This window comes from Triticum aestivum, chromosome 6D (genome assembly GCF_018294505.1).
Source record: "Triticum aestivum cultivar Chinese Spring chromosome 6D, IWGSC CS RefSeq v2.1, whole genome shotgun sequence".
NCBI classification, from domain to species: Eukaryota; Viridiplantae; Streptophyta; class Magnoliopsida; order Poales; family Poaceae; genus Triticum; species Triticum aestivum.
The window spans coordinates 158407907-158425879 of record NC_057811.1 but is presented as its reverse complement, the minus strand read 5'-3'; the positions used below and the strand labels follow the sequence as shown (position 1 = coordinate 158425879).

The following is a 17973-nucleotide window of genomic DNA, read 5'->3' as shown; positions in this document are numbered from 1 at the left end:
AAAGCTGTAGCGTGGCTCCACCGGGGTTCACAATTTTTTTTATTTTTTTGCGAGAAGGGGTTCACTATTTCAGAATTTCTAAAGAACATGCCACTTTGATAACAAAACTTGTTTTGCATTATGAATTCAAAGCTGTAGACAAATTTGAGTGCCAGTGTGGGCACCAAAGCTGTAGCGTGGCTCCACCGGGGTTCACAATTTTTTTTATTTTTTTGCGAGAAGGGGTTCACTATTTCAGAATTTCTAAAGAACATGCCACTTTGATAACAAAACTTGTTTTGCATTATGAATTCAAATTTCAAATACTAGTAAGGAAATTTCTTCTGAGTTTGATATTACCATGATTTCCTCTCACTGAAAACTATTGGGTTTCCTGCCAGGCTTGTTAATCCTGGGGCCTGCCCCTGTGTATTTTATAATCTTGGAATACTACAACAATGTGCACAGCATTAATGAGGAATAAAGATGTAGAATAAATGTAGCAAAAATAGGCAGACATAAATTATATGAAACATGTTGCTGTTAAGGTAGAAGGGGCATCCATTAACCAAGTTATGTATGGAAAACCTACTAATCATCTATTCTGTTCTTCTTTTAACATGACAACTCTCGCATGGCTGCAAATTTTTCTGATCAGTTCATACGCATTTTACCCAATTGTTAGCAAATGATGCCTTTCCTTTATTAAAGCATTTCAATATCATATACAGCATATAAGATTATACGAGCATTTGTGAAACATGTACTGCTTAGTGATGGATTCTGACCTGACTTGTACTGTAGGTTACTCCTTCCCTATTTTGGTTATGTTATTCCATAATTATTGCAAGGATGGTCTCCTTTGGAGACTGGGCCACGGTCACGTGTCAGATTGCTTGGTTCTTGTATTTCGAAAAGATATATTTCACACTAAATTTATAAAAAAAGAATGCCGATCAGAAAGTGGCGTTCTATGCTTTCACGCATCAACCCTCACGCATGCCCTTTTTTGCAGTTTCTCGTGTACTTGTTTTAATATCACATTTAGATCCACATAAGACAAAGGCTTATGTACTTACAGAAACCGTTCAACCAGATGTCCCTGCACCAAATTGTTCTACTTTATTGTCTACATACAGCCAAGTCTTATAAGATATACATGCTGGAACGGTGACGTGGAATTTGTTAAAAGTATATATTTTTATTGTAGTGATGGCACATTTTTCTCACGTTCCTTTATGGAGGTGATAAACTGAGTACATACTCCATGGGTCTTTCCCTTTATAACACCAATCGTCCCGAGAATCAATCTCCTTGATAAAAAAGAGAACAGGAAGGGAAAAGAAAAGAGCGATAACCCTTAACTTTGCCCTCACCCTTCTTCCGCCAATCAGCTCTGAGATCTCAGTTCAGTTGACAGGAGTTGGTGTGATCTGTGAACCTGTGCATCTTGAGGTAGACCTAGTTTCTCTCTCTCTCTCAGGTGGGGTTAAAGGCTGCGCTGCGTGCCTTTTCTTCCTTCTGTTTGTTGTTTTGGGGATTACTCCTGATTCTGCCCTCGCTATTGTTCTGCAAATCAGCCCTGGAATATTGCTTCAGCTGATGGCAGATCGGATGATCTGCAAATCTATGCATCTGGAGGTGCAGATCTAGGTTTCTTTCTCCTTGCACGAGGTGGGGGTGGGGTGGGGGGCGGGTGCAGAGGGCAGTTCTAGAATTTCCAACTTTTGCAATTTTGTGAAGTGTTATACCTGCATCAGATCATGCGTACTGAAGTGGGTAACAAACATCAAAGTTTGCTTTATTTATTCTTGCGGCCTATTAGTTCTGGTACATGCATAGATGATGTACAATTTCCCCACCTTGTTTGGTCTATTTTGATGCTAAAATTTTAGTCACATATTATTTGGTGAATCTTTCTCTTGATTTCATGGACAAAGTTGCCCCAGTGTTCATTGTCCCCTTCAGCAGATCTTTTGATCTTCTTAAATCCACATGATGTACTAGATTCCATCAGTAGCCCATCCACAGATGGTTGCGAAATTGCTGCAGCCGAGTACATAACTGCAGTATAACTTCAAAATCAAACATGATTTGAAGCTAACTATTTCTGTTTTCAGCCCACCATCGTTCTGTACAATGTTTAGTTATCTTGATGATTGTTCTTCTGTACCTTTAGTGATTATTATGGAGTTGAATTTGCTTAACCGAGTTGTCTTTGCATAACAGTGTGTTAAGAAGCTTATAACCTTAACAGTTGAATAGGTTGCGCTGCAATAATTCTCAGTAGTACTGCAAACTAAATTGTAAAACAATCAAATTGTTATTGTCCTCTCATTGTTTTAGACTACTTTTATGTGCTATGCTGAATTGAATAAGCGCTGAAAGCATGCTTGCATTTGCTCTAGCCGGTTCATTGTGTTACAGAGCAGTGCTTTCATTATCTTACATGATGCTCGCTGTTTTATTGTCAAGTGGTTATTGTCTTGACTATTCTTGAAAGATCTGTTCGAAGGAAAAACTTCTGATTTCTTGAAAATTCTGCCTTTTGCAAAGAAAAGTGAAACTACAAGTAACTTGTGGCAGCTATTTAGCGATAAACTTTATAAGCTGGACTGTTTTTGGGTGCATAATATCAGAAATGTTATAGGAAGTTTTCTAATAACCCTTGTTGTACAGACATTATCATAAGAAGAGAATTAATATTATTTTTTTGATCCTCGCAGAGTAAGTGTTGCTGATGGAGCTCACTTGACCGAATTGGCTACTCCACGTTTTGAGGGGCTGCAATTGAATAATACAACTCCTTTTGGTAAGGATATTAGAGCAGTCATATGTACTGCAAGAGAATTGTATTTGCTTTCTGTTGGAGATTTTCCACACCTTTTATGCACTGTAACTTTTTAGACAGCAATTTGCTGTGCTAACCATCAAGATCAACTTCTGCTTGCCCCCATGTTCAGTGCATGTGTGGCCACTTAGGCATAGTATGTGTTTATAAAGGGAAATTTAATTCCAGTTCCAAAAAATTATGGGTCATGCTAACATTTTGAAGCTATACCTGTCTGGTCTCTAAAAGTAACTATTGACCATCATCGGTGGTGCATCTTATGATAATCCCTCGTCTGGCTATCATGTTGCAGATGGGAATCACTTTATGCCAGCATTTGGTCTTCCTCATTGTTTTAGCATAAGACAACAATTTCCTCCTGTGGAACAAAATTTCATTGCTGATGGAAACATAGAACAGAGGTCAAATCATACACGCCGCAGGAGAAGAGATTTTCCACAAACATCAGCATTGCCCAAGTTCTCTGAGAAGCACGAGTTTGTAAGTTCTAGCATTTTGATGGAGCCATCATTTTTTATGAAAGCAACAGCCCCGAGTCCTACAGAAGAAAGAAATCCACTAAAGCCTCCAAAATTTCTTGCGGAAAATTGCAACCGTCAACCACATCATCGCAGTGTGAGTATCTCATTAACTGTTTCAGATTTGTTTCTTCATCCAGTGTCCATTTTAGATGTTATTGTTTCCCACTGGTACAGCCTTTATTTATTCATTTTATACTGCAGTTCTTGTATCTTACGTTCACTTTAGCACTGATTTTGATAAATACTACTTTGTTGTGCTGTTTCTGTAGGTTGGCCTACCTGTTCAATATCAAGATTTCTTTATAACTAGCTTGGGAGAAATCGATAAACAGGCAAGCTACCACAATTGCCACCAGATATGGCCAGTGGGTTTTACGTCTTACTGGCATGATAGAGTTACTGGTTCACTGTTTGAGTGTGAGGTGTGTGATGGAGGGAGTTTTGGGCCTTTGTTTAGGGTCAGAAGGTTACCATGCTCAGTGTTCCCCCTTCCAGAAGCCTCGACCATTCTCTCTCAGAATGGTGCAAGAAAGGCTGATACAATTGAAACAAAGGAGAGCAGCAGTTTTATTGGAGATGCTGCTAATGATATGGATGATGATCTTTATATGATCCGGGATGTTCCCTCTGAGACCAATCAAGATTTCTTATCATGTCTTACCAATGATTCAGAGGATAAAATGACTTCTTTGGGTTGCAATGATGTACAGAGTTCAAATATGATGTTACAAATACTACCTTCAAATTCTGAGAATGTTCCACCAAGTAAGGAAGCCAATATTAATGACCAAATTGGCGAGTTTACGTTTGAGGGAACATCATCCTCTTCAGTATGGAGGATGATTTCTTGTGCTATGGTGGAAGCTTGTGAAAAAATGTACAAGGAACATGGGCATTTGGTCTTCTCATGCACACACAGTAGTGGAAATCATTTGTTAAACAAGGGGAGTGGATGTCAGAACTTTGATGGTCCTTACACTCCCTTAACTAGATTTTGCTCATCCAATGGCCCCAGTATACCACGAGTTATAGAAAAGAAGAACGATGTGGAATCTACTTATACATTACTGAAGAAGTGGTTATACCATGATAGAATTGGGCTTGATTTGGAATTTGTTCAAGAAATTGTGGAGTCTCTTCCTAGATCCAGGTCTTGCATAAACTACCAGTTCTTGTGCAATAGGGCTGAATTTCACTCTTCTATGACAGTTGCAAGTGGTTTACTTATATCTGTGCATAAAGATGGCCAAAGTAATGGAGATATGTCATATGATAGACATGGTGCGGTGGCTGGTCTACATGATCATGCTCAGCCCAGCGGTTCTAGCATCCGTGAGTTACCTCCGGGACATCCTATTAGCCATAAGCTTCCACCAGAATCGGCGGGAGATGTTTTCCAGGTAGATCTTTACATATCTGCAGGGTCGTACCTGAGAAATTAGAGGCCCTGTGCAAAATTAAAAATTGGCCCATAGAGTATTCTTACCTCCGTCCCATATCAATTGACGCTCAAACGGATGTATCTAGCCGTATTTTAGTGCTAGATACATCCATTTGATCGTCAATTAATATGGGACGGAGGGAGTACATAATTAACTGTGAAAACAAGTTTTATATTTCATATCGCTAATAAAAAATGAAATGGAATTCCAAAAAAGGAAGAGATGGTTCATATTGCTAGTATAATTAGCTCAAAGAATTGTATCTTATCAAAAAACAAATCTTGCCCCGAATGACTTGATTTTTCACATATGGTGGCATCATTTTAGCATTGTTTGATACTACTCACCTACGTTCCGAAATATCCTACAAATATAGTCAAAAATCTACATCTTCGCCGCTAATAACAAAAGGTTTTTGAGTTTGTTAAAAAAAAATGTGCCAATACATTTGACATGGATTATTTTTTATTATCATAGTTACCTACTCCATATTTATACAAAGATTAGCAGTCAAGGTTGCTTGTTCCAAAATTGTCATCTATTTCGAATGTAAGGTGTACATAATCTTCAATTAGGTCTTTATATTATTTTTTTAATATTATCAATTGTTAAAAAGAAGTTAAATTTCTCTTCACCGAACAATTATTGATGGGGTAGGTGGGAGATTGACAGGAAGCGTACTAGCTATTCATTGCCGATAATAGATTCATTCTGGGGAATTGCAAAGAAATTAGTCAAGGAAAGGTGGACTGATGGAGATAGTCTCCAATTTGAAGAGGAGAGAGAGAGAGAGAGAGGGAGCGAGTGGAAGGAAGGAAGGAAGGGGGAGATGTGCGTGAGGTGGAGTTTGTAGACTGTAGTTGTCTCAGTTCTCGGTGTACAACTATCAAATAGCATTGCAAGTGCTTTCTCACTAGTACTGTTAACGCAGGATTAACATTTTTTTATCATTGCATGATTAACAATTAGTACTAGTAGTAAAGGACAGACCCAGTGCATAGAAGCTCCCACGCAAGGTGGGGTCTGGGGAGGGATTATAGGAACCTAGTCTTACCCCTGCAAAGTGCAATGCAGAGAGGCTGGTTCGAACCCAGGACCTCTTGGCACAAGTGGGGAGGACTTCACCACTGCGCCAGGCCTGCCCTCAACAATTAGTACTAGTAGTACTTAATCAAATCTGGGCCCCCTCCAATTTGGAGGGCCTGTGCATGCTCACACTCTGCACAGGCTTCCTGCATATCTTTCACTGGTTCTACTATTTGAAGAAACACATCTTTACACAGTTGTGCATTTCCTTCTTATTCTTGCATCCATCTTCTCATTGAAATATTCTTGTAGATATGGGAGTTCTTGGGGCGCTTTGCTGAAATTATTGGTCTCAAAGAGGTGCCTTCATATGAACAATTGGAAGATGAACTTGTTGACCCATGGCCAGTTTGTGGAAATCAGAAAGAAACATTGTCGAAGGGCATTCAACAATGTAGGGATTACTCTTCACCGATGAATTCCCCTGCAAATGTTTCTATATCACATTCAAATAGTGAATCTGGTCTATCCAATAATGAAGAGATTGTGTCTGTGTTTATTCCTGTGGAAACTTCTTCTATGAAGGAAGCTGGTCAAGATAAATTGGCAGCGCAGACACTAGGGAGGTGCACTGGTGTAGTATTGCCCGGGGTTCACCTTGCACTCTTCAAGGTTCTTTTTGGTGAGCTACTGTCAAAGGTTGCGATATTTGTAGATCCAAACATTGACCCCAAAGAATCAAAACCCAGGCGTGGAAGAAAGAAGGACACTGAGAGCCTCATTTCAACAAAGGAATTTAACTTTGATATGCTAACTGCTAACAAGTTGACTTGGCCCGAGTTGGCTAGAAGGTACATGCTAGCTATTTCTTCCATAAATGGGTGCATGGACGTGTCTGATATTTCCAGTCGAGAAGGGGTGAAGTTATTCCGCTGCCTACAAGGTGATGGTGGCATACTGTGCGGAGCAGTACCTGGGGTTGCCGGCATGGAGAAGGATGCCCTGGTAAGCATTTTACTTATACAATTAGCTAAACTTGTGATTCATTTGGATCATGCCTTCCTTTCCTTCTTCAGTCAGACATGAGTTGTAGGCTTTAGATTGCTGTATGCTATGGTTATTTGCTATCTATTTTTTGGATTTTTCTTCAACTTCTTATTTCTATTTAATAATATTTGCTTTGATTGCAACCCCGTACAATTATATTACCCACATTAACTCTTCATAATAGTATGTTTCTATGTTGTTTCCATGAGGGAAATAAGACATATCCCTGTTTTATTCTGCTCAGGAAAAAAACTTGTTTTTTTGGGTTCCTGTCACCATCGGTACCGCTTTCCGTTTTTTACGGTAAAACAACAGGGAATGCCATTACTCTGTATTTATATGTACTTTGTAGTAATAATAGAAAGATGTATGTACAAGCCTAGCAAGGCGGGTATAATCAGTTGAGAGACTCTGCCCATTTGTTTTTTTCTATGATTTTATTCAGAGCTTTTCCACCTGTTTGCAGAAATTTTGTTGTTAAATCTTATCTATGGAGACAAGATTCTTGTTTTTGCTTATTTGGCTGGAGATATCTTGACTACATTAATTCCTTGTTCAGCTGTGTGATATTTTGAGAATATTGAATATAATTTATAAGGATGCTGTTTTACGTTTGTTGTATAATTTATCTATAGTTTTTTGTTCGCTTACTAAGAGATATTATAAAATTTCCTGTGTTCTTATTTTAGATGATGGTAAATTTTTATGTGTATTTTTGCTGCACTGTAATTAATGTCTTGTATTTTCAGCTGCTTCTGGAGGCGGAAAATTTGATATGCAGTTCTCTATCAAGTGAAGGAAACAAGGTTTTTATGATGGATTACAAGTACACTGATATGATAGATTCTGCTGAGGTGCCTACTGCTGATAATAGAACATTGCCAGATTGGGCAGAACCACTAGAGCCGGTGAGAAAATTACCGACAAATGTGGGAACAAGAATTAGAAAGTGTGTTTATGAAGCTTTGGATCGAAAACCACCAGAATGGGCAAGGAAAATTTTGGAACATTCGATAAGTAAAGAGGTCTACAAGGGTAATGCATCTGGACCAACCAAGGTTAGTAATGCTCCTGCAGGCTGCAGTCATATGATTATTGCTGTTCTAGACTGCGTCTATTTTCCTTCTTTTAGCCTTGACCCACTCTCTGTCCCAAACTATTTTATCAATACATCGAGCTGCACAATGCTTATGGTATTTTTCTCGTAAGAAGTAACGAGTTGCAAAATATAAGTATGAGTTTGTATTAGTTTATGTTTTAGTACCATTTGTTGTGTGGGTTGCAGTCTAGATTAGAACTACTCATGAATTTTGCTCTTAGCCGGCAAGACGAATGCATAAATTCCGTTTTCTAGTTCCCCTAACAGTTCTTTTGTTTTACGAAGTATTGTATCCCTTAAAAAGGACGACAGGAATGCGAATTTTGTTTGAAAACTTGAAAATCAGTCAGATGATGTATTTTGTATTTACATGTCTTTGCTTATATAGGCCGAGCAGGAAACTTCGGTTAACATGAACTTGCTGTCAGCATCGCACTTTAACCAAAGTTTTACAATATACATAGCTGCCAGAAGAGGAGTCAGTGCATAGCACGGCCATACTTATGTTGTATTTAAAGAAATGTATTTGCTCGGTGCCTTATTAGACTTATTCTTTGCCATGATACTTTTTTCTATCTTTTAATTTGAGAACCCTTATGACTAGGGGACTATTTGGAAAATACACTAATTTTTTTTCTTGTTACAGAAAGCTGTTTTATCTGTGTTGTCAGAGGCATGCCGTGTAATAGTGCCACAAAAACCTGAAAACCCAAGAAATGAAAGGAAAACTATTTCCATCTCAGAGGTTATCTTGAAAAAGTGTCGTATTGCTCTGCGCCATGCCATTTCTTCAGATGAATCTAAGCTTTTTGGGAATTTGCTTGGAACTACTCTAATGAACTCTAATGAGAATGAGGATGAGGGCATCCTTGGATTTTCTGGTATGGTGCCACGCCCTTTGGACTTCCGCACAATTGATACAAGGTTGGCTATGGGCGCTTACTGTGGATCTTGGGAGACTTTTTTTGAGGATGTGCAAGAGGTATGTTTTTCTTTAACACCCTTTTTATATTATGCTATGGTGATACACATGGGATATTTTCTCAGATTTTCCATGGATGACTTCATGTGCCTTCCAATATTCCTGTTGCATTAGCTTGTGCTAGATGGTGACGTGGTGGTACCACCAGATCATGGTGTTGCTTCAGCATTATTCTATTTCTTAACAGGAAATTTCAGAAATATTGACTAGCTACAATCTGTTTTTGGAGATAGTTTGTCTGGGTTTCTCTAAGGCCTTGTTTGGTTTCAAGGGATTTAATCCACTAGTGGAATCAACCCACCTAGGGCTTGGGCTGATCCCTGCTTTTCACCCAATCCACTGCATACCAATCCATGCCAAACCTCCCTCTTCAGATCTCATTTGGTTCTCCCAAACTCAGTTCAGAGTTATAAATGACACAGAGCAACATGTTTGGACATAGCATTTGAACAACATACACAATACTATCATATACAAAAATGGTCTGCACCATATAACAAGATGGCAACAAGAATGCAGCACTAACATGAATAAACTGGTAGACAAACATCTCGAAACGATACGAACACTATCTCCAGTTACATATCATCCTTGATAATTCAGTGCAAATTACTCAGAACTTTTGTGATCCACTCAAAAAATAAATAAACAACAACTTGTGTTCCTCAATTGTGCACTTCTCGTCGACGTAGGTATCATACAAGAACTTGCTGACATCCTTGTTCTTCAGGTGGCATTTCTGGTTCAAGTAAAACAGAATAAGGGTCATGAACTCATCATTAAACAGACCCCATTATTTCTACAGGACGCGTCACAGCATGAAACCAATTTTGCAACGCAAGAAACCATGCAAACTTTGAGGACGCATAATAACTTTCAAGTTGAATAGAACAACCATACAAAATAAAAGGAAAGCTTAATCCCCGCCATACCAAAACAACCATAATAACTTTGAAGTTGAAGAGATGCTCAGTTTTGTTCTACGGCTAGACTGCTAGAGCCCATGTTTAATCTTACTAGAAGTGTTAGCGGGTCAGAAACCTAACCATCTACTAATAGTATCCATGCATTCCTTACATATTCATTAGGATATATATCCACATACAATTTGAACAGCAACCAAGAAGAGTATAACTGCAAGAAAATGCAGGGGAGAAACTACGGTTTAAATTTGCAAAGACAATTAACTGAGTCAACCTATTCTAGCAGCCATTAATAATGCAGTGTTGCTCAATGTGTGTGTCCAACTACTAGTCACAATGAACTACAAGGACAGTGGAGAAGACATACACTCAGTAATTCATTTTCTCTAACATAACCTACAGAGATCAGATGGAGAGCAACTGTACTAGAGGCTACAAACACGCACATAGGTGAAAGTCCAGAAATTCCAAGTCCCAACATATCTTTAGACATGAGAACCTAACAAGTCTCCAATCAAAACAGTAGACAAAAGCAAATAGATCTGCACATATTTAATACTGGACTACATGTCAGCTTAGAAAGATGAACCTTCTGTGAGTTTTGGTTACCATCTGACAACAAATAGACGTGTGTGTGTGTTTGATCTTATCATTGTTCTTGCAATTAGTCATAGCCAGCTCCTACTACATACACAACTATCATCACCTCGAATGCACCGATACGGATACGGGTATCAGTATCGGACCAATACGGATACGTAAATTCGTCATTTTGAAAAAGTGCCAATACGGATACGTTTTACTATTTATTTATTTTTCAAAAAAAAAAGGATTCAGAATGCCAACCGTGACGTTTTTACATCCATGGATTCCATGGTTCCCTGTCTTCTTTAGCAAATGAGCAGAAACTCTAGAGTAGCTACTCAAAGCTTCATGACCACAGTAGTCGCATTTCCATTTAGTGTTGCCCCCCTCCAGGTGATTTCTCTATGATTTGAACATGGCTCCACAATGGTGCCCTTAGATTTGTAGGTACAGTAGGAGGTTCAGCAGGAGGAGCCATCTGATGAGAAAAATGAGATCTTCACAGATCAGAGGAGAAAGAAGAGGGGATGAGCTTGGCTGGGCAGGAGAAAAGGAGAAGAGAAGTGTACATGCTTGTTTGCTGCGTGACAGGAGGCGTTAGTGAGGAGTAGCAGCTCGTCGCCGGCTAGTCGCCGCTGCCGCCGGCCCTGGGTGAGTAGCTGCTAGGTACGCAGCCACCAGCCGCCGCCTGGTGTGAGCTTGGGAGAGAGGAACGAAAACTGGGAGGGAAAGGAAGGGAGCACTGGGGTACTAGGGTTGCTGTCTGCCTCTTAACTGGGCTCAGTGGTCTCTTAGATGGGCTGGGCCGTATCCAAAACGAACTGAAAAAGTATCCTTCAAGTATCTGAATTGTTTTAAATCGTTTATTCATGGATACTCCTTGGATACGTATCAGGGGCGTATCAGAGGAGTATCGGTATCGGATACGGTATCCGATACCGATTCGCTAGTTGCCTGAAGTATCGGTGCATTCGAGATCATCACTTCCTCATCCGAGAAATGCAAAGACAATTACTAGAGACATGACAGATTTGGAGCCATGTGCGTGTGTTTGATCTACATGGGAACCTAACAAGTCTCCACATGAGAACCTAATTTGGAGCCACACAGATTTGACAAAACAACTACTATTCCATAACAGAAGGAATGAAACGGAAGCCCCACGGCCCCGCCTTGTCCGCTGCCTGCGACGGTGCTGGGGTGCAGCAGGAGGGGAGGGAGGGAAGGATTCAGGCCAGGGCAAGAAAAAAAAATGAGATAACTTACGGGAGAGAAGGCTGCCGTCGTCACCGTTGTCATCTGCGCCGCCAGCAGCACCGGGCCTCTGCTCGTTGACGATTCTACTACGCAAGATACAGGAGAAAAGGAGATCAAAGGAATAGAGAAGGGAAGGAGGCAGAGGTACATACTTACAGGAGAGAGGCGACCATCGTTGGAGGCATCGCCGGTGGCTCCGCTCGGTGCTGTTTCTTGCGCCGCCGCCCCTTCGCCTCGGTAGGGTTTTGTGCGCCACCGCTCCTTCGCGTCTCGTCGTGGATCAGTTCCACAAGGACGAGCGGATCCTTTTGGCCCCTATGGAACAGAGTGGATTACAGTGGTTTGGAGGCAAACCAAATAATCAAATTGTGATCCACATGTAATATTCCCCTGCCGAAACGACCGCCGTGGATCGGGCCGCTATCCCGGGCAATCCACATGGTTTCCGATGTAACCAAACAAGGCCTAAATGGGCTTTTGGTTATATGATGTTAACCAGTTTACTGTTAAGTGTCCCGTCTGGGTTTCTCTCAATGGGCTTTTGGTTATATGATGCTACACCAGTTTACTGTTAAGTGTGCATTCTACTACAGGTCTAAAGCTGGCATGAGTGCACTAACTGCTTCTCATGCTAAATTAATCCCATTGACTGCTGCAGTACGAATTTACAATAGAAAGAAGCCTAATTTTAAGGCTTATGATATCTATGTATATCATTGCTATTCATGTTGGCAATGTAGTAATGCCTGTTTATCCATGAGCGATTCTTATTCTCGTTTCTATTGATGGCTGTTTCCTTATTGATTGCCATTGTATATATTCCTAAACTTTGATGTGTGTTGGTTTATGTCCATCCAAGGGATATTACACACGCACAAAAAAGGTAAAGTGTTGTGCTGAATTGAATATCCCGAGCTTCTAAGTTGGTACATGAGCCACATCTGTTTGGTTCAGAAAAGTTGGGAATGATTTCCGTTCATTCATGACTCATGAGCACAGCTACATTAGCAAGTTTGGTGAACCTACTAGAACCCATTTGCTAATTTATGTCTCTAATTGAGCAGTATATATATTTAGTCCCCTGGTCAAATTATGACGCCATTATGTTTACCTGCAGGTAATCCGTAATCTGCACACTGCATTTGCTGATCGAGCTGATGTAGTGGAAATGGTTGCAGAATTGTCTCAGAGTCTTGAATCCTTATATAAGACAGAGGTTTGTTATCCCTTTCTGTATCAATCTATCTCACGCGATTTAGTCAACCTATCTCACGCGATTCCATAATTTCATTTCACATGCGTTTATGATCAAGATGATATTGCAACTAGAAAATAAAATAAATGGGTCACTGAGTCAGCTTTATACAATCTTATTGGGATTACCTATGCTGATTTGAGTATATATTAGCTTACTGTTAAATTTTCTGTTTACTAAGTTATATTACCAGGGATTTTAATAAACCTTTTGGCTTTCTCTTCTTTTACATGGCTGGTGCAGGTGCTCGACCTTGTTCAGAAATTTGATTCTCACCTGTCTAATGAGAATACTGATTCAGAAATCCATGAGGAGCTACATGATATTCTGACTGCAGCAACCAAATTACCTAAAGCTCCATGGGAGGAGGGTGTTTGCAAAGTATGTGGCATTGATAGAGACGATGAAAGTGTTCTCTTATGTGATGAGTGTGACTCGGAATACCATACTTACTGCTTGAATCCACCACTAGCTCGTATACCACAAGGAGACTGGTTCTGCCCATCATGCATGTTAAAGCCAAAGAAAAAATCACGTCTTGACCAGGGTGCTCAGGATTCGAAACGACAACGGAAAGGAGCAGAGTCTCATGCCTTTCACGACAAACCATCGTGCATGTCAGGTCAAAAGAAATCACATCTTGACCAGGGTGTTCAGGATTTGAAACGACAACGGAAAGGAGCCTTTCACGACATACTTATTAAGTTAACTGCGGCAATGGAACAAAAGGAGTACTGGGAGCTTAGCACACAAGAGGTATGGGTTTTCTCTTCTATGTTTCAAGTAGATATCTCTATTGTTTAGTGTTTGGAAGTTTTAGTTCTTTGTGTATTGCACATTTCGTTGTATTCCTTCATATTAAGAAAAATGAAGTGGAAGCTTGAGAGTTCAGACTAGTAAAACCAAATGGGGCATTTTTCTCATACAAAATTTAAGTTGGTCAGACTTCATTCCTTAGTTAGACCAACATTTTCCGATTGGTATGTCCTGCTATGGTGGTAGGGATGTTGGATTCATAGGCACCCTGAAAATCGACATGTTTTAGATTTGCTGGTATTACCTGGGGTTTCCTTTACTTGTAAGTATGTTTTATAACACTTAGCAATTTCCCGCCCATCATAGTGGTAGATGAAATGTTTAATTTGTGTTAGCTCTGGTAAACTTCTACATGCCACATATATTCTGTGTGTTGATCTGTTGGATTATCCCTGTGTTGTCACAACCATCAAAATAAGGTTAATTATTCAAGCGTTGTTGGGTATCTTATATATGTGGCACTTTGTGCAAACAGATGAAATCAACATATGTGTATGGTGCTATGGTGCACCCCATGGTCTCGTAATTTAAATTATTTGATCCTCTTCTGAACTCCCCTTCCCCCACTCTATCTTCTTCTGAACTTCCCCTCCCCTAGTCTATGCTAGGACAAGACGATAGCTCTTCTGCCATCTTATTACCGGAAAAATGGGATCATGTTTTCAGAAAATTTCAACACAAAATTTGGGTCCCTTCATTCTCAGATTGAACTTATTTGTTCATTGACATATGCTTTGCCGTGTAAACAGAACAATTTGGCTTGGTGTATTTACGATTTCTGTAGATAATTGCATTTGGCGCAAGAGGTCTTCAAAGAAAAAGGTAGAAGGGATAAGCGAAATGATTTTCTCCGACACTTTGTAGATACTCTAGATAACCACATTGATGTTTTAGTTGGAGCTTGATTTTATAAAGTTAGCTCTTAGCCGATGTCTTGGACGATTTTCCTTAAAAGTCTGCATGGAACTGTGGATGGAGTACGTTGGTATTGTGTATTTACTCATTTGGCCTGATATGATTTTACTTGGCCAGATCATCTTTTCTCTATTATTTTACGGTATACCTAATAATTTATTTGTGTGCTGATTTTCATAGTGGACAAAGTGACAACTTACAGTGTCTAACATTTATCGTCAAAATGCAGAGAATAAATATGCTGAAATTTCTATGTGATGAAATGCTCAACACAGTCCTGGTAAGAGAACATATAGAAAAATGTCCAGATAAGTTGAATGACCTCCAGCAGAAGTTTCGTGCTTTGAATTTTGAATTGAAAGATTTGAAATATAAGGAGGAAATGAGGACTTCATATGCTAGACAAAGCAGATGGAGCAAGACTGAACAGCACGTTAGCAATTGTTCTGCACTTCCGGAAAATCAACAGAATGAAGTGGCCATAGCATCAGACCATCTTGAAGAGTCTGATCAAGGTAATACTGGAGTTAACCTCAACCACCCAGCTGAAGGGACTCCTCCTGGGCAACTAAATGTTGGCAAACCTTGCAAAAGTGACAATGACATGTCTATGGTTGAAGAAAATAAGTCTTTGGGACTTTCTGAACAACCATCAGGGACAGGTAGTGACCAGATTGAAGGGAACATTATGAACGAAGGGTCGCGTGATAACTTCAATTTGGTGGACACTCCTATTGCTGAAAGAGAACCAGTAGCTACACCTCTCAGTACACCGGGTGGGGAGTTGCCTGATGAAAATGCTAGCGCATCCCAAGATAATCTGAAAATGTCAACAACTAGATCGCTTGAGCAAGCTGCTGATAATGGTGAAATGGATACTTTATCGGACGAGATTTCAAAAGTGCAGGAGTCAATTGGCACAGTAGAGTCACAACTTAATATGTCATCCCTCAGAAGAGATTGTTTGGGAAAGGATTCCTTGGGTCGATTGTACTGGGTTTTAGGACGGTCTGGTAAACGTCCTTTGCTGGTCGCTGATGGAAGCATGCTGATATGCAAGGAGAAGGACATTAACATGGTTAATAGCTACCCCCCCTCTACTTCTGATTGTAAAGGATGGAATTCGGCATCTGTTGTCATTTATGAATCGGATGACGAAATCCGTAGTCTTGTTGACTGGCTAAGGGAATACGATCCAAGGGAAAAGGAGCTGAAAGATGCCATACAGCAGTGGCAGCGGCATCTTTATCACCTGGGTAATTTTGTTCTCAGTGATCCTCCAATATCCAAGGGGTCGAACAGCGAGCAGCAGCTTATGGACCTTCCCAGTACCAAGGCTGGAGCAATTTTGGAGAAAACATGCCGCTGTGACTGCTTAGAGCCTATATGGCCTGCTCGACACCACTGCGTAGCATGTCACGAGACTTACTCCACATCAACGGAGTATGAAGAGCATGCTGGAAAGTGCAATGGAGATGTCAAGGAGAAGGATTCTGTTGATCCTAGCTCCACTGCTGAGTCCAGAAAACTGAAGTCATGCCCATATGACTTTGAAGAGATTTGCAGAAAATTTACCATGAATGATTCAAACAAGGAGATAGTGAAGGATATTGGACTTATTGGATCAAATGGAGTTCCGTCTTTTGTCCCTTCACCTGCATCTTATCTTGAGCCTCCAGTTATTCTGAATAAAAACAAAAAAGATGACATCCCAAATGATTGGGTTTCCTCCTTGGAGGAATGCCAGGCAATGTCTGCACAAAAGTTAGGGCAGGAGGGGTCCAATTCTGGTCAAAATTGTTCTGGTAGCACGGGTGATGAAAATGTGTCAAAATCTAAGAAGCCCGCCTCTGATAGTACTTCCTGTGAGGAAGCATCTTCTGCAACAGATAAGCCAACGAGATTGCTAGCTGTTAATGGTGGCTTGGTTCCGGAGTCATCATTGAGGCCTGTTATAGGAAGAAATTCTCATATCCTAAAGCAGCAAAAGATAAATTTGCTTGATATAGATGCAGCGTTGCCTGAGGAAGCTTTGAGAGCCTCAAAGTCTCAACAAATAAGAAGGCGCTCATGGCGCGCTTTTGTGAAGCATGCAGAATCAATATCCGAGGTGACTTGATGTATTTATTCATCTTCATGCCACAGAAAACATATACCTATTTACTAGTGTTTATTATTATTTTTGTGCTGATTATCTAGTGTCCATTAAGAGCTCTCTAACATCATCTCCATACAAAATATATGCTTGAGAGCACTGATATTATTCGTTGTACTGATTAATCGTATCTATGCCTCTTCCAGATGGTACTGGCGACCAGTGTGTTGGAGAGTATGATAAAATCCGAGTTCCTGAAGAATGATTGGTGGTACTGGTCCTCCTTCACAGTAGCTATGAAGACCTCAACTGTATCCTCACTCGCTCTCAGGATCTACACTCTTGACGACTGTATCATGTACACCAAGGAGCCTAACACCATGCTGGCTGACAGTACAAAGGTTGTAAACAAGGGCAAGAGGAGGAAAGAGCCAGAACCATCAGCGTCGTAATCTGCGCCGCTCTATTGCATACCCCAAACTTAGAAGTTCCGCAGACGGTGCAACAATGTGACGCTGTGGTGATAGAGATGGTATAGACAGAGTCTTTGGTTATGTGGTCCCTTAGTGGTTGAGCCTTTAGGCTAGCTTTGATTCTGGTGTTCCTGCAAGGGTGCAACCTTGACCGTTCATTTTAATAAGTCATATTTACCAGACTATAGTTGTGCGCCTTAGATATGTTAGGGCCAGCGAAGAAGGAAAATGCGTTGTTTCGAGGATGGCAGCCGCAATAGCTGGCGTTCAAATTTTCTGCAGGGAGCGGCTGCATGCGAGCGTAGTTTTTCCTTTTGGCTAACCTGTTTTGGCTTCCAGGGATACATATCATTCATGTTAGGTCTGAGAACCCGAGGATCTTGTGCCTCCTTTTGTACCCACCTTCACATGATTGACAGCATGTGGCGGGTAGTGGTCGTTAGCCTTTCTGTTCAACGCTGCATGTTTTAGGTTTTCACAGTATACAATTTGAACGTAGAATTTCACAAGAAAAAGTTGGTATTTTTTTAAAAAAAGTTGATGTTATGAAAATATTCTTATGACAAATTGACATACTATCTTCACTTGACCAGCCCAGTTAATGTTTATATATGGTAGTCAAAGTCAGAACGTTTTAACTGTACACATTTGAGTACGTCATTCTATTGAATGTTCATAGCATTTCCCTTCATTCTTGTAGTTTTGTG

General features: G+C 40.3%; 1 protein-coding gene across 3 annotated transcripts in view; it reads left to right on the top strand.

Moving 5' to 3' along the window:
* The window catches only part of LOC123144275 (methyl-CpG-binding domain-containing protein 9), a 35458-nt gene extending 18007 nt beyond the window's left edge, over positions 1-17451 (top strand). For all 3 annotated transcript variants that reach the window (XM_044563359.1, XM_044563358.1, XM_044563357.1), the window contains exons 2-11: positions 2706-2791; positions 3123-3445; positions 3621-4751; positions 6132-6824; positions 7616-7924; positions 8612-8947; positions 12830-12928; positions 13211-13723; positions 14928-16808; positions 17000-17451. In XM_044563359.1, coding sequence (XP_044419294.1) covers positions 3137-3445; positions 3621-4751; positions 6132-6824; positions 7616-7924; positions 8612-8947; positions 12830-12928; positions 13211-13723; positions 14928-16808; positions 17000-17245 — 5517 coding nt within the window. In that variant the 5' untranslated portion in view covers positions 2706-2791; positions 3123-3136 and the 3' untranslated portion in view covers positions 17246-17451. The remainder of the gene's footprint in view (positions 1-2705; positions 2792-3122; positions 3446-3620; positions 4752-6131; positions 6825-7615; positions 7925-8611; positions 8948-12829; positions 12929-13210; positions 13724-14927; positions 16809-16999) is intronic.
* Positions 17452-17973: the final 522 nt, after the last annotated feature.